The following is a 19942-nucleotide window of genomic DNA, read 5'->3' as shown; positions in this document are numbered from 1 at the left end:
CTTCCCAATAGCAAAGGTAAATCTACCCTCTTTTAATAGAAAATTTGTCCAATTGCTACACTCCCTGACAAAGAGTTACTCTCCACCTTTTCTGTAGCCCTTTAGGGACTGGAAGGGGCTCTAAGGTCTCCCTGGAGCCTTCTCTTCTCCAGGCTGGACACCCCCAACTCTCCCAGCCTGTCCTCATGGCAGAGGTGCTCCAGCCCTCGGATCATCTTCATGTCCTCTGAACTCACTCCAACAGGTCCGTGTCCTTCTTATATTGTGGGCCCCAGAGCTGGACACAGGACTCCAGGTGGGGGTCTCACTAGAGCGGAGCAGAGGGGGAGAATCACCTCCCTCAACCTGCTGGCCATGCTGCTCGTGATGCAGCCCAGGATGCAGTTGGCTTTCTGGGCTGTGGCACCCATCGCCAGCTCATGTTGAGCCTCTCAGCAGCCAATACACCCAAGGCCTTCTCCTCAGGGATGCTCTCAAGCCATTCTCTGCCCAGCCTGTAGTTGTGCCTGGGTTTGCTGTGACGCAGTGCAGGACCTTGCACTCAGCCTTGTTGAACTTCATGACGGTTGCACGGGCCCAGCTCTCCAGCCTGTTCAGGTCCCTCTGGATGGCATCCCTTCCCTCTAGCGTGTTGACCGCACCACACAGCTTGGTGTCATCAGCAAGCTTGTTGGGGTGCACGCAATCCTACTCTCCATGTTGCCAACCAAGATGTTGAACAGCACCGGTCCCAGTACCAACCCTTGAGGAACACCACTCATCACTGCTCGCCACTTGGACATTGAGCCATTGACCGCAACTCTTTGAGTACAGCCATCCAGTCAATTCTGTATCCGTCGAGCGATCCTTCCACCAAATCCACGACTCTCCAATTTAGAGACCAGGATGGTGAGCGGGACAGTGTCAAATTCTGTGCACAAGTCCAGGCAGATGATATCAGTTGCTCTTTCCTTATCCACAAATGCCTACCACCACCATCGTAGGAGGCCATCATATTTGTCAGTCACGATTTGCCCTTAGTGAAGCCATATTGGCTGTCACCAGTCACCTCCTTATTTTCCATGGGCCTTAGCCAAGTTTCCAGGAGGAATCTCCTCCATGACCTTGCTGGGAACAGAGGCGAGACTGACCGGCCTGTAGTTCCTCAGACCTAACTGTACTCCCTTGTCGAAAACAGGTGCTGTGTTTCCCCTTTTTCAGCCAGCAAGAACTTCACGAGTTCTCAAATATGATGGATAGTGGCTTGGTAACTTCATCTGCCAGTTCCTTCAGGACCCGCGGATTAATCTCATCAGGTCCCATGGACTTGTGCACCTTCAGCTTCCTTAGATGGTCTCGTACTTGATCGTCACCTACTGTGGGCAGTACCTCATTCTCCCAGGCCCTGCCTTTGCCTGCTGTGACTTGGGAGGTGTGGCTAGAACCCTTGCCGGTGAAGACCAAGGCAAAGAAGTCATTGAGTACCTCAGCCTTCTCCATATCCCGGGTGACCAGGTCTCCCGTTTCCTTCCTGAGTGGGCGCACATTTTCCCTAGTCTTCCTTTTGTCACTGACATAGCTATAGAAGTTTTGCTTGTTGCCCTTGGTGTTCCAGGCCACACTTAACTCCATCTGGGCTTTGGCTTGCTTAACCTGACCCCTGGCTGCTTGGACAATTTCCCTTTATTCCTCCCCGTCTACTTGTCCTTGCTTCCACCTTGCTTCCTTTTTCTTTGATTTACCCTTGGTAACTCCATGCTGATGGTTCTTGGACACGTTCTTCTGCTATTGGTGCCCAGAAATGTCCCCCAGGAAGACTCTCAGTGATGGCACACTGATCACCAAAGTGAGCTTGTACAGCCTGGGCTTCCCTGGGTTGCACTCTTGGCCTCTTGCACAGAGGAGTGCAAGACCGATTTTTCACTTCTCACAAGAGACCTCTGCCGATCCCATGACCTTTCAAAAGGGATATTCCAAAGAAACATCGATCTTCCCCTGCAACCTCATTACCACTAGTCTCCCTCTAATGCAGCGTGTTTACTTCCTCTAATCTTTCATATACTCACACTTATCCTGGTGCAACGGCCGTTTCTGCAGTCATCGTTTCAGACGCAGGCTGTCTAGGCAAAGGCCCTTTCCATTATTCTCCAGTTTTCTCCTGCCTTTGCTCTTTGCTCATTCAGATACCTCTCACCTGTGCTGCTGCTTTGAGCTTCTGGGATTAAAAGCTTGCCTGTCTTTACACACTCCAATTGTCTCCTAAGCCAGCTCTTTAATTGTGTTTAGATCTATCTTTTTGTGTCTACCTGCCTCAAATATTTCTCATTAAGATTTTCCCTTGCAGAAAGGCAAGCTCCTTAGTGGTAGCTTGTACTTAGCGTATGATTACAGAGTCTATTTTATCGTTTATGAAAACTGATTATGCTTTACTTGTCTTTTCTGAGGAACAGGACAAATTCTCCTGTGCCCGTGTGCAGCCAGGTCTCTCAGCTGAGCAGGTGGGAGATGGTGCAACGGGGCTGTAACATCCAGCTGCAAAGGTCAGTGGAGAAGTCTGATGCAAGGAGCAGTGATGGAAGTCCCAGGTGGCCAATGCCAGAAATGGTGGGGTGTGGGAGGTGAGGAGCAAAGCTGTCCACACAGTGCCAGACCCCAAGGGACCGCTTTTCCTCCCTGTCCAGACCTCCTGAGGAGACACTCTGCATCACTGTCCCTTGGAGAATGCTTCTGTCACCTCTTCTTTACACTGAAAAGGAATAAAATATACCCTTGAAAAGCAAGAAATCGTTTTCATTAGATGCACTTGGAAACCTTCCTCCTTAACTACACTACAGAACCTCTCCAATTAGCTGTACTGCTCTTGAAGACTTGAAGAAAATTACAAAGAGAGAAATACCTTGTTAGGGCTTTCTGTCTTTTAATGAGCCCCACGGGGTATTTGCTGCTGGGTCCATGAGCCTCAGATCCTGAGAGAAGATTGAACAGAGTGCTCAAGAAATCAGAAGGAAAAACTCCAAGTACCTGGAAGCATTAAGGAGCCCTCTGAGGGCCTTTACTGACAAGGCCTCCCCAGGGACTCGTTAGAGCAGATAAGTGGAGGCTGTGACTGCAGGTGGGCAAAGGCAGAGTGCAGGTGGCTGTGATGCTGAGCAAACCCTGGCTTGGTTTGATGCAGCAGAAAGGCCAAGCCCTCGCCCCCGGCCCTGGCAAGGCAGTTCCTGTCCCTCACTTGTGGCCCAGGGCTCTTCCTGGGGGCAGTGGGATGCGAGGGGGAGCAATGCCAAGGGTAGTAACATTCTGTGGCACCTCCTGGCCTCCCAAAGAAGGGGCAAGGACGAAACAAAGTCCTGAGCTTCAAAAGAATCATCGACTCACACGATCATTTAGGTTGGAGAGGACCTTCAAGATCATTGAGTCCAACTGTAAACCTCACACTGCCACGTCCACCACTACACCACATCCCTACGTGCCACATCTCAACATCCCGTAAACACCTCCAGGGATGGTGACTCAGCCTGGGCAGCCTGTTCCAGTGCTTGACAAACATTTCAGTGAAGAAGTTTTTCCTACTATCCAATCTAAATCTCTCCTGGCACAACTTACAACCATTTCCTCTCTTCATATATCTCGTTACTTGGGAGAAGAGACAACACCCACCTCCCTTATAACCTCCTTTCAGGAAGTTGTAGAGAGCGAGAAGGTCTTCAACCTCCTTTTCTCCAGGCTGAACACCCCCAGCTCCCTCAGACGCTCCAGAACCTTCACCACCTTCGTTCAGCTTCTTTGGAAATGCTCCAGGACCTCAATGTCTTTCTTAAACTGAGGGGACCAAAACTGGACACAGCACTCGAGGTGGGACCTCAGCAGTGCATAGTACAGAGGTACAATCGCTTCCCGAGTCCTGCTGGCCACACTGGTCCTGATACAGGCCAGGATGCTGTTGGCCACCTTGGCCACCTGGGCACACTGCTGGCTCGTATCCAGCCGGCTGTCAACCAGAACCCCCAGGTCCTTTTCTGCCAGGCAGCTCTCCAGCTGCTCTTCCCCAAACTTGTAACGCTGCATGGGGTTCTTGTGACCCAAGTGTAGGACCCGGCACTTGGCCTTGTTGAACCTCATACCATTGGCCTCGGCCCATCGATCCAGCCTGTCCAGATCCCTCTGCAAAGCCTTTCTACCCTCAAGCAGGTCGACACTCCAGCACAACTTGGTGTCTCCTGCAAACTTACTGAGGGTGCACTGGAAACATTCATACAAATCATTGATAAAGACATGAAAAGGAACTGGCCCCAGTTGTAGGCCCTGGGGAACACCACGTGTGACCAGCTGCCAACTGCGTTAAACCCTGTTCACCACCACTTTGGCCACTCTTTGGCCCAACCATCCAGCCAGGTTTTTACCAGCGAAGAGTACGCCTGCCCAAGCCCTGAGCAGGCAGTTTCTCCAGAAGAATGCTTTGGGAAATGGCTGTCAAAGACTTTCTCAAAGTTTAGGTAAAGAACATCCACAGCCTTTCCCTCCTCCACTAAGCGGGTCACCTTCTCATAGAAGGAGATCAGGTTTGTCAAGCAGGACCTGCCTTTCACACACCCATGCTGACTAGGCCTGATCACCTGGTTGTCCTCACGTGCCGCATGATGGCACTCAGGATGATCTGTTCCATAATCTTCCCCAGCACCGAGGTCAGACGACAGGCCTGTAGGTCCCCGGATCCTCCTTCTCTCCCTTCTTGTAGATGGGCATCTGATAAATGATGGAAAGGGGCTTGGTGAGCTTCTCCAAGAGCTCCCTCAGTACCGTTGGGTGGATCCCATCTGGCCCCATAGACTTGTCTATGTCTAGGTCCTGTAGCAGGTCCCTCACTTAGTCCCCTTGGATTATGGGGGCTCCATGCTGCTCCCCATCCCTGTCTTCCAGCTCAGGTGCTGCGTACCCAGAGAACTACTGGTCTTTACCGTTAAAGACTGAGGCAAAGAAGGTATGAAGTACCTCAGCCTTTTCCTCACCCATTATCACTATGTTTCCCGCTGCATCCAATAAAGGATGGAGATTCTCCTTAGCTCTCTTTGTGTTTCTAATGTAATTATAGAAACATTTTTTATTGTCTTTTACGGCAGTAGCCAGGTAAAGACCTAGATGGCTTTGGCCCCTCTAATTTTTTCCCTGCATAAGCTCACGACATCCTTGTGGTCCCCCTGAGTTGCCCGCCCCTTCTTCAAAAGGTCATAAACTCCTTCTTTCCCCAAGTTCAAGACAAAGCTCTCTGTTTGGCCAGGCTGGTCTTCTTCCCCGCCAGCCTGGTTTTAGGCACATGGGGATGGCCTGCTCCTGTCCAGCCTTCCAGGACTCCTTTGCCCTTCAGGACTGCTTCCCAAGGGACTCCGTCAACCAGGCCTCTAAAAAGGGCAAACTAAGATAACCAGGTACAAAGCACGGAGAGTTATTGCCGTTAGGTGCTCCTGACGGTGGAGGAGAAGCCCAAAAGAAGGAGCTCCGTGACACTGGTATGGTTCAATATTTCGTATCCCAGCTGCAATGAGTAAGGTCAGATGGTCAGTGGAGGAAGCAATGCTTCAGGAGGTTAAAAAAAGATGAGACAGAGCAAAAGAATGTAGAAGGATGAGAAAAGAGGCTCATGGGGACATTCGGGCACAGGCTGGAAGGAAAACAGAAGAATGGAGAGGAGAATCAGCTGAGAACAAGACGACATCCTTTTCTGCACAAAGAACAAACTTCTTATGGGACTTAGAGTAGGACTCCGCTATAAACAGTAGGTAAGTGATTGGATTTGGGCTCTTACCCAAGGGTCTCTTTACAGTCGATGGAGAAAAACATAGGGGTTTCTGAATTGTTCTTACTCTAGTCTATTTAAATACATCTTTTAGGATGGGCTAAGCAAAGTGGCTTATACACCTCAGCAAAGTGGCTTTAACCTTTCATTAGGAGAGAAACAGAGAGAAAGCAGTATGGAGATGGTGACAAATGAGATGTGGGAAGTAAAGGTAAGCAGGAGAGACGGAGAAAAGGAGAAGGTTTGATTATCAGGGAAAACCAGAGCCAAAGAGGGCAAAGAGGAAAAGCCTGTGTTCTTCCTTCCATCCATTCTTGAACTTTGCCAGGTAGAACAGAAAGCTTTGTAAACAGATTCCTCCTCGGTCACTGACAACTTTCTTGCTGAAAAACAGTTTTGATAAAACATTCTGGCTGTCAGGGGGAAAAATAAAAGAAGATTTAAAAAGGCGACTCAGAAGAGGGGAAGAAACACAAGGAAAAACCTATGGGTTTGCTTCTTTCAGGAGCCTCACCTTTACCTTCTCGTCCCTGACTGTTACAGCCCTGACCAGCTCTTCCCTGTTTGTAAGGAGGAAGTCCCGCAGGGCACTTCACCTCACGGCATCACAGTCACCCTTGTAAGCAGGACATCCCCAGTGAGCTCCAAAACTCTCCTGTAAGGCTTGCACCTCACCGTGTTGCCCCTTCAGCAAATGCTGGGGTAGTTCAGGTCTGCCATGAGAACCAGGGCCTGCAAACATGAGGTTTCTTCCAGGTGACTAAAGAAGGCCTCATCTGCTTCCTCTTCCTGAGCAGGGGATCCATAGCAGACAGACATCCACCCACCACAGCGGTGCCCATGTTCTGCCCTCCCGTGCTGGCCCTTCAGCTCTCAGTTGAGTCATCTTCCACCCCCCAGGCAGAGCCACAGCTGTTCCTGCTGCTCTCTCCCAGAAAGGGCAACTTCCCCTCTGGGTCCAGACCTATGGCATGATCAGCACCGACCCCCAAGTTTCTCTAGGAGAGATATTTGTAGTGCCCTGCAACTCCTCATGCTCTTCTCTTGTGAGAGGCATCCCAGTCAAGATGAGCCAGCTGCATGCGAACATTAAATGCTGAGCAAACGGTGCTTCAGTCCATGGGGACTTTGTGAAACTGGGATTCGGCCAACAGTAGTCACTTGAAGTTTTACAAGGAGAAGTGGCCAGTCCTGCATCGGTGTGTGCCGGGAGGAAGGGGGAGAATAAGCGCATCCATCAGGACAGGCTGGGACCTGACCGGCTGAGCAGAGGCTCTGAGGAGAAGGACCTGGGCCTGGGCACTACGAGCCAGTAGAGTATGGACACTATGAACAAGGCCAAGCTGCATTAGGAGGAACGTGGGCCACCCAGACAACCTGAGTTCTCGTCCCCCTCAGCTCAGCACCGGTGTGGCCCCACACACATGGCTGTGTCCCAGTGTGTTGCTCCCCATTTCTGAGAAGTAGTGGTGGACTAGAGAGTGTCGAGTGGAGGTCTGCCAAGGTGGGGTTGGGGACCTAGTGCACACGACCTGTGTGGGGTGGCTGAGGGACCTGGAGTTCTTCACCCCAGCACTGGGGGGGCTCCAAGCAGTATAGCAGTAGCCTGAGAGTGCTTGAAGGCTGCTTTCAGAGATGACGGACCTTTTCTTTCTCGTAAGGTACAGCATGAGAAAGAAATAACGACGCAACCTTCATCTGGGGAGGTCCAGACTGCACAGGAAGAAAAAGAAATGTCACTCCAAGGGCAGTGCTGTGCTGTAACAAGTCACCCAGAGGGAGACGGGATCAGCCCGAGGCTTTGTGTTTCAAGGAGCAGCCAGGGAGGATGGAGAGATATCAGTAAAGGAAGGAAGATGCTGAGGTGAGAGCAAGGTGTGGTAGCAGGGTGGGTGTCTACAGCCTGCAGAGAAAGAGGTGCAGGTGTGGGACACTGCAGGACAGCCTGTGGTGGAGCTGACAGAGGGATGAAGAAAGTCTGAAACGCACCAACAGAGATGAGCTCTTTCTGCCCTCGGCTACGGCTGCTGTCTCTGCCACTGATGCCTATGAGGAAGCACTTTATCCTGACACCATTAGCGTCTCATTGCCTCCCCTTCCCCGCCCAAGAGCCTGGGAGCTCTTGTTCCACAGTCCTGCCGTTGGCATTGAGCATCCCCACATCACACTGCCCCAGGAAGAGCCCGGAGTTACTTCTGAGGGACAGGATCTCCCTTCCCAGGGGCTGGGGGTCGCGGCTTGGTCCTTTGCCTGAATGTAACCCAGCCAGGCTTACTCCAAATCTATTCCGCCTTTACATTCCCTTTGCCTCTCTGCCACCAGTTGACTGCTCTAACCAGCCACTGTGGAGGCTTTGTCGGTAATGGTCCTCAGTGGGACCCATTAATGCTCCAGGAAACTTTGGGTTTTGAATCTGACTTCGACTTCATCTTCCTCTCAGGGTCTGAGTTTCATGGACTCGGTACCAAACCCACCAGAGGGGTCATTAAAACGCCTCGGGCCGGTCCTCTGCTGCGGAGCTGGGCTGGGCTCCTGGGACGGCGGGAGCTCATGGCAAGCGGGCAGCGCTGCAGAGAGACAGCCCTGCCCAGGAGCAGCTCCTCTGCCAAGCGCAGCAGGGCTGAGGGCACGGCCTGCAGGCACCCAGGGGAGATGTGTGAGGCCGGCAGAGCTTAAAGGCAGCCTGTGGTGGGAGAATACTGAGAGCTCACTGGGAGAAATCCTCACAGCCTTTGCCACAGTCTCTGGCTGCAGGGCAATGAATCTGCAGCTGCTGGAGGGATCTCCAGAAGCAGGAACAACCCACAGCCTACGGGATCTGCAAGTACAACTCTCACAGTTTCTCTAGCGTAGAGGAGAAGGACAACGTGTGGAACAGGGCTTCCCTGCTGCGCCATCAGAGGGACAGGGCATGATGTGTCTCTGCTGCAGTATAATGTGGAGAGGCTTCCTGGATCAGTCTCCTAAAGCTGGCACGGCCCATGTCTCGTGATCTGTCAGGAAGGCTCTCAAGGCTGCGTTGGTGTTGAGGATGTGCTCGAGAGCAGGGCGCCCCTACCACATCATCAAAGGTACAGGGCATGTCGGCTGCCTTCTCCCAGGGACGGCTGCAGGGCTGTGAAGGTGGGTGTGCATCCAGGGGTGCTCAGGACCGTCCTTGAGAGCAGGGTCCCCGTGTCCCAGGGAACTGTGTGCTGGGCCAGGGACTCTGCTGCCTGCCCGGGTCAGCTCTCAGCCTGCCCAGGGAGCTCCCCATGGCCCTGTGGGGAGAAGCTATGGAGGGAATGAGTGACTCCACCCAGGGCATGGCAGGGTCCTTCTGAAGTCGGGTGGGTGCTGTGTGGGTCAGGTTTCCAGCTCCAGATCACCCCCAGGACATTTGCTAATGGTCTTTTTGAAGAAGGACTACAAGGCAGCATTTACCTGAGAGAAAAAAAGTTGTAATTTTCCACTCTTGGTGGGATGGATGAGTAGTGGGAGATAGGAATTTCTTTTCCTGTTTAGGATGGCACCTCCCTGCCATCCCCTCAAGTGGGGATACCTTCCCCGGAGACATTTCGTGGTCTCCTCTCCCACACAGTAGAGTTCCCCACCCCTTAATATGCTGGTGACTTAGTCTTGAGTTGCCTTTCCAGCAGCCCAACCACCAAAGAGGAGAAATGCTCGAGTGTCTGACTGTGTCTCCCTGTCCTGACTCTCTTGGCAGAACTTTGGCATGTTCCCCTCTTGCCTCTGCTGCCGTTGTTCTTTCCCTTCTTTTTGCTGTGGTGAGGGGTGAGGATTCAGGTGCAGCTCAGACGCTGATGCTGCATGTCCTGTCACGCGGGTGTATCCATGGAGGAACAGCATCCAAATCCACTTATTTTTGGGGCTCTGGGGACGGCAGTGTGAGGGACTGAGAGTAAGACGACCCTCCCATCAGGATACCCCATCTTTAGGGTAGTTGACTCTCTCCCTGGAGCGTCCTGCTTGGCTGCACGCTGCCCTCCAGAAGGGCACAGCTCTCCCGTGGCATCTCTGTGTTGTCTAGGAGCCCCACAGAGTAGACATGTCAGTGCCAAGGCCACGTAAATCCAGCTGGAGGGCTGAAGGTAGGCAGCCGCAATGAGCCCTCTGTGTCCCTGGCTGGGAGGGGAGAGCCGAGATCCTCCTCGGGTCCAAAGAGATGGCATGAAGGGTTGGGAGACCTGCGCTTGTAAATGGTCTCCCTCTGCTCTCAGCAGTGTCCAGTTTCTTCTCATGGGAATGTCTGCTTGGGATTGTCCTCCAGCTGAGAGAGGTACCAGCACAGGGCAGCTGAGAGCAATTCCGATGGACAAACTCGCTGTCCTCACTCTGCACGGAGGGACGGTCCCCTTGGCTCTTAGGACCCACGAGGTTTCACTTGCAGCACAACAGAAATGACAGGGATTTCTGCCTTGAAAACACCCCTCGGCTGTGGTGGGAAAAGAGAACAGCAACAAAAAGGTGCCCTCAGCTCTGCTCTGCAGTCGGGTGAATTTGGGATGACAATGCTGAAAAGCCCTTTGATGCCACAAGCGGATTTAATCTGAGATCACCCCGTGTTCCTTTTTACCCATGGCTGTAGGGCAGGACTGCATCCTGCAGAGCTCTCAGCTCCCTGCTGGACTGTCAGCCAGCACCAACCAGAGTGTACAGAAAGGACCTTCCAAAGGTCTTCCTGAAAGGGGAGACGCAGTTGGGTGGGGCTCTAAGAGCAATAGAATACTTTTATTTGAAAGAAGTCTGCTCTAATTTCTCACTTTTTTTTTTTTTTTTCTTCCATAGACAGGTCCCAGTGCCCAGAGGCACCAAACGTCCAACAGCAGCTCCATCACCCAGTTCCTCCTCCTGGCATTCGCAGACACGCGGGAGCTGCAGCTCTTGCACTTCTGGCTCTTCCTGGGCATCTACCTGGCTGCCCTCCTGGGCAACGGCCTCATCATCACCGCCGTAGCCTGGGACCATCACCCCCATGTACTTCTTCCTCCTCCACCTCTCTGTTCTTGACCTGGGCTCCATCTCCACCACTCTCCCCAAATCCATGGCCAATTCCCTCTGGGATACAAGGACCATTTCCTCCTCAGGATGTGCTTCCCAGCTTTTTTTCTTTTTCTTTTTTATGTCAGCTGAGTATTTTCTTCTCACCGTCATGGCCTACGACCGCTACGTGGCCATCTGCAAACCCCTGCACTACGGCACCCTCCTGGGCAGCAGAGCTTGTGTCCACATGGCAGCAGCTGCCTGGGGCAGTGGCTTTCTCACTGCTCTGCTGCACACGGCCAATACATTTTCACTGCCCCTCTGCCAGGGCAATGCTATTTACCAGTTCTTCTGTGAAATCCCCCAGATCCTCAAGCTCTCCTGCTCACACGCCTACCTCAGGGAAGTTGGGCTTCTTGTGGTCAGTGTCTGTTTGGGCTTTGGGTGTTTTGTTTTCATCGTGGTGTCCTACGTGCAGATCTTCAGGGCCGTGCTGAGGATCCCCTCTGAGCAGGGACGGCACAAAGCCTTTTCCACGTGCCTCCCTCACCTGGCCGTGGTCTCCCTGCTTGTCAGCACTGCAGTGTTTGCCTACCTGAAGCCCCCCTTCCTCTCCTCCCCATCCCTGGATCTGGTGACAGCAGTTCTGTACTCCGTGGTGCCTCCAGCAGTGAACCCCTTCATCTACAGCATGAGGAACCAGCAGCTCAAGGATGCAGTGTGGAAAGTGATAACTGGATGCTTTCAGAAGCATTAAACTGCTTGTCGTCTTCTGCAAATCACTCCTAATGGAACTCATTGCAGGTTGGTTTTGGTTGTGAGTTTGGGGTATTTTTGCTTTGTTTTCTATATTATAATATTGTCCACAGAGAAACATCATTATTTGTGCCATTTCCAGTTATGTATTTATCCACCTTCTGTGTGACCCAGAGACTGTGTAAAGGAGGAGCCACCCTCCCTCTCTGTTTTAACAAAATAAAGGACCTTCCAATGAATTGTTTGTCTGAGATCCTTCCTTTGAGACCTTCTCTAGAGCTGCAGGGGCAGATCCTGCGTGCAGAGCTGGAGAGGAAAAGAGTCCCGGCACCGGAGCGCTGTCAAGGAGCACCAGCGCTTGGTCTTCCCAGAGCTGCTCCCTTTCCACTTCAGCGCTCTCCTTCTTAGCTCCTCTCTTGGTATAAGGCTTGAGTGCTCTTGAAGCTTGGTGACAGTTTTGTGGTGTGGTGGTCCTGTGGCTGCAGGCAGGGACAGGGAATGAGCACTTCTGTGACAGAGCTGGCCTCCAAAACAGCATTTCCATCATAACGAGGGGATCGCGTCAGGGCAGTGCCTGAAGGCTCAGGTCTTGTCCCAAAATGCCTCTCAAGCACACGGCTAGTAACGTGCCCAGGAGAAGGAACATCAGTGAAGAGCAAACGTGAGTGAGTGCGCAGAGTGGGAGCACACAGCAGTGTCCTTGCACAGCCAGGCTCCTGGGAGGGACATGAAGGTCTGGGGGGTGCTGGGATAAACCTGAGTGAGCACAAATGCCATCAGCTGTTCCTAGAGGTGCCTTGAAGGCCTGTGGGACAGTGTCTGGAGGTCAGTGCACGTAGAGAGTGTCCCGGTTGGAGGTAAAACAGAACTGATTTTCTTTTCAGTTAAGCCTCTTGTAACTCTCTGAAGCTGCGTATGTTGCATATGCAATATGAACTGTTGCATATTCCTTTTGGTTATGCCCTGGTCTCGTGTCAGTTTTATCTTGCAGGCGGTGGGCATCTAGGTACCTAGGGCATCTAATACCCTTTTGGTATTTATCTGTTGCTATTAAGCAGCAGGTTGTTGGACCTTGTAGTTTTCCTTGTATACTCTTGTATACTTTCCTTGTATACCCAGTAGTTTTCCTTGTATACTCTGTATTTATCCACCGCTTTCTGCTTGCAACTTGTTTTCTGCAGGCCGCTGATAAATATCTTCTTTAGACCCTTCTTGACGTCTGTAGATGGCTCTGGTCCTTTCCAGCAACGTTAACCCAGTTACGGTTATTCAGTGATAACAACGTGTCAGTACCGATTCCTTTCATGGTGGGAAATACATTGCTGGGCTTGCACGGATTGTGCTGTTCGGTATTTAATCCTTGTAATCGCTGGGTTACACCTCACGCCTCTGGATACGTGTGTCTTGCTCAAACCGATGGTGAAATGAGTTCCAAGCGCAGATCGAGCTTTTTTTTTTTTAATCTTTTGTACTGTGTAGCAAGTAACTGTGCCTCAGAGGCACCTGAGAACTGACAAACTGGTTATTTAATCTTCCCAATGCTCTGACCTACATCACAGTGGGCTGATGGCCTTCAGTGAAATGGGCTTTAGAGTGTCCTTGTTCTTTACCTTGGATCATGGAAGGGTCACGTTTTGGGGCAGCAAACCTGTCCTGCTACATCCAGTCTTTAACAGGATGAGAATTTTTTGTCAATTTGAAAGCGTATATGCTATAGCCAGGATCATCAAAGCAATGTTACGAACAGTAGGAGGCAGCACTGGAGCATTTCAGAATTACAACGTTCTTTGTAAGTAATCCCGGAACTGAAAAAAACCAACCACTTTATGCTCCAGATCTAGCAACTGACACGGGATTATCCAACAGATAACTAGTCCAAGAAGGCAGCTAGATAAAGTCATAGGGAGATCTGAAAACAAAAGGGAGTCAGACTGCCATCCGTGCGTGCCGTCTGTAAGCAGTATGTGGGTCGCACTCCTAGAAATCGCATAAATGTACATTTCTGAACAGAAATGAAAACGACAATATTCCTACAATACACCAAAACCAGGTACCAGTGCGGAAGCGCACACTTCTATATACAATTCAAACAAGCTTTAACGTAAAGTGTTCTGTACAAGATTGAGAATCACAGAACAGTTCCGGTTGGAAGGGACCTTAAAGACCATTCAGTGCCACCCCCCTGCCCTGGGCAGGGACACCTCTGCTGCGTGAAAAGGGACAAAGCGGTTTTGGCAGAAGATAACCCCCCTTGCGTTCTGACACTCCTCACCCAGGTGGGAGGCCGGGTGCGGCTGGGTTTAAATTCTGAGTGATGCCCAATTCGCCACGATCAGTCCAGTCGCGTTTAATATGTATTAAACTGCTACGGTTTGGATACGCTAACAGTGGACTGCACCTTCAGTCTAGTCGTGCTCCTGAACTAGCACGGCCTCTCTCGAGTCTTTGGTCTCTGCAACCTTGTATACGGAACCGCAGATGTCGCATTCTTCACATGCCAGCTGTGGCTGTATTCTACCTCAGAAGCCTTTTGATTTTATAACTTTCCTTAATGTCTAAACAATGCTATATTTAGGCCATTTTAGTAATTATTCAACAATCTGCCGCCACCTCCCCGCACTCGCTTTCTCACCCCCCTTCCGGAGCCAAACTGATCAAAACTCATCCCTCAGATGGCATTAAAAAAATCACTCAGCGCTGCAACAGCCACCTCTGGTTCTTTTTTGAAAAGGAAACAGCCCCCAGGTTTTGTTGGTTAAAAACTCCCCGTCCTCCCAGCTGGTAGGGCTGCCGCTGACTCCGGCCTTCCTGGGAGGCCCGTCTTCGTTTTCGGAAGGCAGCCGCTTTCCCTTGGGAATCCTTAAGGGCTAGATAAAAACGTTACTTTGAGGTTTCTTTGGAAAAATACGAGCCTTGAGAAGCCAAAGGAGAACGTTGCCACCCGCCTTCTGCTCTGGGGAAAGGAGCTGATGGAGGCCCAGACCTGAGCATTGGTCCTTTCCAGAGAAAAACAGAACCAAAATACAGACTTTTATTTTTTCCCCTCTACTGGACATGAAGATTCAGCAAAAATTAAACAAAGCCATGAAAATGTGGTGGCCCAGAAACAACAACAACAAAAAAAAAAATCAGCCTTTTTTATACCGTCGGTAGAGACAAGACGCTTTTCTTTCCATTTCCTCCCTTCAACTGATCAAACTCTCCACGTTCCCTCCCAAACACCACGTTAATTTATGTAAATGAGCACCAGTTAATAAAATAAAAATGCAACGGGTGCTTGAAATAGGACAGAGACGCCTCACGGCCACCCAACACCTTTAACCACCCTGATTCTGCTGCCCCGGAACCAGCGCAACGAGTTTTAAAGCCTTTAATGATCACGCAAAAAGCTGGAGCGGGACAAGAACTTGAAAACTCACCAACCAAATTTAAGAAGTAAACGAAAATCCACACACGAAAACTAACCTTATCTCTACCAAAAGGGTGCTGCAGTCCAGATCTTAAACGCTGCGCACCACCAGCAGGGAAAAACGTTGTTAAATAGGATGACCCTTTTGGGGCCATTTCCCCCATTCCCTCTCTTTTTAGAGCGGGGGCGACCGCGTCTTCTTGAATCCTCAAAGCCCAGCCGCTGCCCGGATGCGGAGAAAAAGCTGGGCGTTTTTAAGAAAAATGGTAAAAACTGGCCTCGTGGTTGGTTTGGTGTCAGTTCCCAGGTGTTATGGGAGGAGGTCAGCGGAATGCGGGGGCTTTTGAGGCTTCGCCACCCTTTAGAAGAGCCCCCGGGGCCCTTTTAAACATCAGCTTTGGGGCGATGGAATCTCATGTGGGTGTTTCTCCCCTGGATCTTCTCAAACACCCTGAAAGTTAGAAAAGAAAGGCAGTTTTAAGTCTTTGGCATTTTTTGTAAATTTGTGAGACCAAGCTCCGTTATTCCTCCCTTTGGGAACTCTTATGCTTTGCTGCGTGGTACGACAGAGTTTCCGACGTCGGTGGTTCAACAGGACAGATCGTGGGCGATTAAAATATTAGAATTAATTGGGCCATCGCTTAAAATGAGGCTGAACTGAAACGCGAGGCATTTTGCTCGGCGTGAGCGAGTGGAGCGGGGAAGCCTCAGGCCGCAAATCCTCATGGAACATGAGGGTTTTTTGGTCAAAAAGGAGAAGCGCCGGGATTCTTGCGCAAGGGAGGGCCACCGGTCTGAACCTCAGGGCTCGGTGGAGGGTCTCCCCGACTCCGAAAACACACATTTTTGGGGGTTGAAAGTCAATGAAAACCACCAAGCGGCCCTGGGGCAAGGGGAGTCCTCCAGCTGCCCTCCCCCGCTGCCCCCACGGCTGCTTTTTGAGCCACAAAACAGCCGCTTTTGAGAAGAAAAAGGAAGAGCTGACCTTCCACACTCGCCGCAGGGGAAAAATCCCGGATCTCCGGCGCCGCCGTCCCAGCACCAGGAAGCGCCGGCATTGATGGAGGAGCTGCCGTTGTCGCGGGGCTTCTCTTCCTGACTCCCCACCTTTGGATTTTCCTTTGGGATGACGCGCCGCCTCTTCTTTGCACTGCAAAGGGCCTGTAAATCAGGTAAAAAATAGCTTGAAACAGCTGCGGGCGGCAAAGGAATCGGATTTTCTGCGCCAGAGGTACCTCGTCTTCAGCCTTTTCCTCCTCCTCCGGGCGTCTCGGGCGCTTCTTCTGTGTCAGGCGAGGCCGAGTGCAGCCAAAACGGGTTTTTTTCTTCCAGGTGTAATAATATTCAACACACTAAGACACGCTTTTAGTCTGGATCTGCCGGGAGGAAAACCAGGAGCCATTTAATAAGGGAAACGCGGCAGTAAAATACCCAAGGGGCAGATCGACCAGGAGTCTCTCCTGCGCTTCTCGCAACGCAACGTCCGGGGGAGCTCGGACAGAAAAGAAACCGTCACCTGCTGAAAAACACCATCAAGAAGCGATTTCAGGGCAGAATTCTCCGTTTCACAACAAAAACTGTCGCTATTCTTTTAACATCTCTGCTATTTTCTCCCAGAGAGATTAAATAGACATTGCAGGGAAGATGCCCAGACAGACGCAGTATGGCCTGGCCGGAAGGAAGGAAGGCACAAGCAAAGACGTGGGAGTAAACTCTTTATTGCAACGCAAGCGGGTGAGGTCTGTGTCTGCTGCCCAGGGGCTCTACACCTCGCTTGCCGCACACCTCCTCAGGTCATGGGCCACAAGCCTTCCCGCGAACCCCCTCCTTTCTGAGGCGGGCGGCTGGGGCTCGCCTCCGACAGGCTTTACACGCAGTGATCTGCGCCGGGCTCCTGTCTGGGCAGGGGGCTTGGGACCTGCTGGAGGGACGGGCTGTCGGGACCACTGCGCGCCCATGGAGGGGAGGGCGTCCTTAGCGGGACAGCACGGCTTTCCCTCTCGTGGTGCGCGTGGTTTTTGTGACACGCCTTCCAAAACTCAGTTCGGGGGACAGGGCAGGCCCACATTGACAGAACCGCTCCGACGCAGAGTCGACCGTGCAACGTGACCTGGTCCTCACACTCAAAGTGCTGGCTAAAGGTGTCTCAGAGTCAGCATCGCTACTGACCCTCCCGGCCAGCTTGGCACCTTCCCGTCCCCACTCGTATTGGGAGAAGATGTGGCCTTCCTCCAGATCTGCTTTCGCTCTTCTGCGTCGCCCTGATTTCAGGGAGCTCTTGGGTGGGGGTGGGCAAGCTGGTCTTCGAGGCTGCAGCAGCCGCTCGCCCAGGCAAGAAGTGTTGATGGCTCCTGGTCGTTTGGGGGCATCCTTCAACTTGGTCATGTGTTGCCGAAGCCTTTCCTGAGGAGGAGACACCAGGTTGTGGCTCACTGTTGCCTGGACAAGCGCTCGCAGCCCTGCGTGCTGAGGCTTCCCGCGGGCGCAGGCCAGGGCTCCGCTTCAGCCGTGCGACGAGGGCAGAAGAGAAGGGCTTCCCTCGGCACTCTGCGTGGCTGCACGTCGCCTTCCTGCCCGTGCCCACCCCAGCACCCTGCGCAGGCTCATCTCCGAGCCCCGCAGTCCTTTCCCCGCCACACCGCCTGGCCCGAAACGGCAGATCGAACACTGAGGGTGATGAAATTCTATTCTTTAAAAAAGCAGTTCAACTTCCTCCCGTTAATTTTCCACCCCTTTATCTCCATTTTTTTTTTTCTCCACTTTTCCGCTTTCCCGCCGCCCCCCCCAAGAACTGCGGTCGGGTGGTTTTATACCGAAAAGGGTCACCATCGGGTGTTTTTGCAGGGAGCAATGGCGCACAGCAAGGAAGGAGCAGCAGGTCAAGGGAAAGGGAATCCTTGAGCGCTTGTTATTTAACAGAAGTTCTCGTTATTTTCTTTCAGAGAGAAACAATTTGGATTGGAGTTGGGATGCGAAGGACTTGGAGGCCAGAAAATGCACCCCAGTCCCTCGCTGGTGCCCAGAAACCATCGCCGGAGGACGCAGGAGATGGAAAGCGTCCCTCCAAAGCCGAGATGCCTTCAGGGGGACGTCGTGGTGGCTCTGCCGGCTGATTGCCTTCTCGGTACCGTCCACGAGAAGGAATTTTCCAGCAGGGAAGGAGGTGGGTGGCGATGTTAGTGACTTTTTTGAGTGTATTTAGAGAAAACTCCCTTGCTGGAATGGCTTCTGTGAGCCACTGGTCAGCAGTTCAGCAGCTCAGCTAATCCCCCCAATTCTATTCGACTAAGACGGCAGGAATGGGCTTGGTGGTAATGAACGCTAATGGTAACGGAGTTGGTAAAGGTTCCAGGGGCCTGTTGGTGGAATTTGTGGGAAACAGGTAACCTGTTAATCACTTTGGAGTTGTGATTTAAGTTCCTCCTAAAGCCGCGACCTGATTAGATTGTGCGAGTTTGGGGTAAAAACTGAAGGTAAGCATTAAAAACGCACAGTTCAAAAGACTGGAGGATGGCGAGGAAGGCTAAAGGCTGGTCTTGTTGGAACAATTTTTCTCTCGGGCGTTTTTTTTTGCTACCTTCCAGGCAGAATTGCAAGGGGGTTTGGGTGTTTTGGCTGATGAAAGAGTAAAATGGGCGCCCAGCCGTGGGAAGAAGAGCAAAGTGTGGGAAAAGGTGGGACGAGGGAAGTGCCATTGAGGAGTGGGCGTGTGGTTGGTGCAAGGCCCGTTGTGCGCAGGCCCTGGCAGTTGCCATTGAGCTTCTGCCGGTGGCTCGGCCAGTCCTCAAGGGCGCATTTTTTGAGGCCAAGTTGGCCAGAAATGTGCGGAAATGCCCGGCCGAGCGCTGTCACGGAGCGTTGCCGGCCTCCCGCGTTCTACACAACATTCCGAAGCACTTGGTGCTCGGCGGTGGTGGCTCTTGCAGCTCGCTGCTCTTCTCAGAGGGAACGTGACCACTTGGGAGAGGTTTTGAGGAGGAAGAAACCCCCAATTTTCTTGCCCGATGGGGCCCAAGAGGACTCAGGAGGCAGAACGGTACCGTGGTGGTGCTGGAGAATTTGTTAGAGGAGAGCGATTAGCGCTTTCCTGGGAAATAGGGGCCGTCTTTCTTACAGCTCCTCCCGTATGCGCGCGTTTCTCCTGCCGGAGCTGTTCCCCGCTCGCCTTCCTCACCTCCTCTTCCTCACGCTTTCAGGCGCATCAACATTGGAAGCCAATTCCAAGCGGAGCTTCCAGACCTCCAGGACCCATCCCGTTTGGAAGAGGAGGAGGAGGGAGCATCACTAGTGTGGAAGCCCTGGGGCGACGTGGAAACCAACCCGGAGACGCAGGAGAAAGGTGTTTGGTTTTGTTTTTTTTTTTCCTAACACTTTCCTTCCACTTCCACCCCGGCCAGGGATAGGAGGGGTTGAAAATGCCACCTTTTTGGGCGTGTCTCCCTCCTTTTCTTGCCCACCTTCCCGTTGGAGGGAAGGAGATGGCTGGGTTTTGGTGGGAGAGTGACTAAAGACTAACGGGCGACGCTCTCGGCAGCGTCTTGCATGAAAAAGGGGCGTTTGGAGCCCTCCCAGCTCACGTGCGGCGCCCTCGGGAGAGGGGAGGTTTCTCTCTGAGCCTTTAAACAGAGCTATTTGGGGTACCGGACTTCTTTCTCTGCCTTTTCCTCGTCTGCGGTCTCTGCTGCGCTCGTCCTGTTTTCCCTCCCTCTCCTATGGCCCCTTTTCTGGAGGAAAACTTGACTTTTTGTGGGTTTTTGTTGCGTTTGTAGTTAGAAACCTGCTCCATTTGGCGTCTCCCAAGGGCGGGCCGGGGGGCCGGGTCAACGCGGAGCTGGCTCTGCATTGCCTGCACGAGGCTCAAGGCAACGTGCTGGTAAGAAGCGGCAATTTCTAATGAAGAACGGACTTTGTTCCTGCTTTGAGCTGGGAGTCGCTCCGAGTTTTCTATTGCGCGGGCGGGAGTCTCTTTGCTGAAGGCGCAGGAGGTTCTTGGGTGCTGCCTGATGCGGCGTTAAAGTCTCGTG

At 52.2% G+C, this 19942-nt stretch overlaps 1 protein-coding gene across 1 annotated transcript; it reads left to right on the top strand.

The window, feature by feature from the left end:
• The first annotated feature begins 10745 nt into the window (after positions 1–10745).
• On the top strand, positions 10746–11510 carry LOC128916734 (olfactory receptor 14C36-like). The gene has a single exon (XM_054218751.1). It carries the CDS (start codon positions 10746–10748, stop codon positions 11508–11510), a length of 765 nt encoding a protein of 254 aa, XP_054074726.1.
• The last annotated feature ends 8432 nt before the right edge of the window (positions 11511–19942 follow it).

The sequence above is a fragment of the Rissa tridactyla genome, chromosome 12 (assembly GCF_028500815.1).
Source record: "Rissa tridactyla isolate bRisTri1 chromosome 12, bRisTri1.patW.cur.20221130, whole genome shotgun sequence".
Taxonomy (NCBI): Eukaryota; Metazoa; Chordata; class Aves; order Charadriiformes; family Laridae; genus Rissa; species Rissa tridactyla.
The sequence above is the reverse complement of the archived record's forward strand: the minus strand, read 5'-3'. Positions and strand labels throughout refer to the sequence as shown.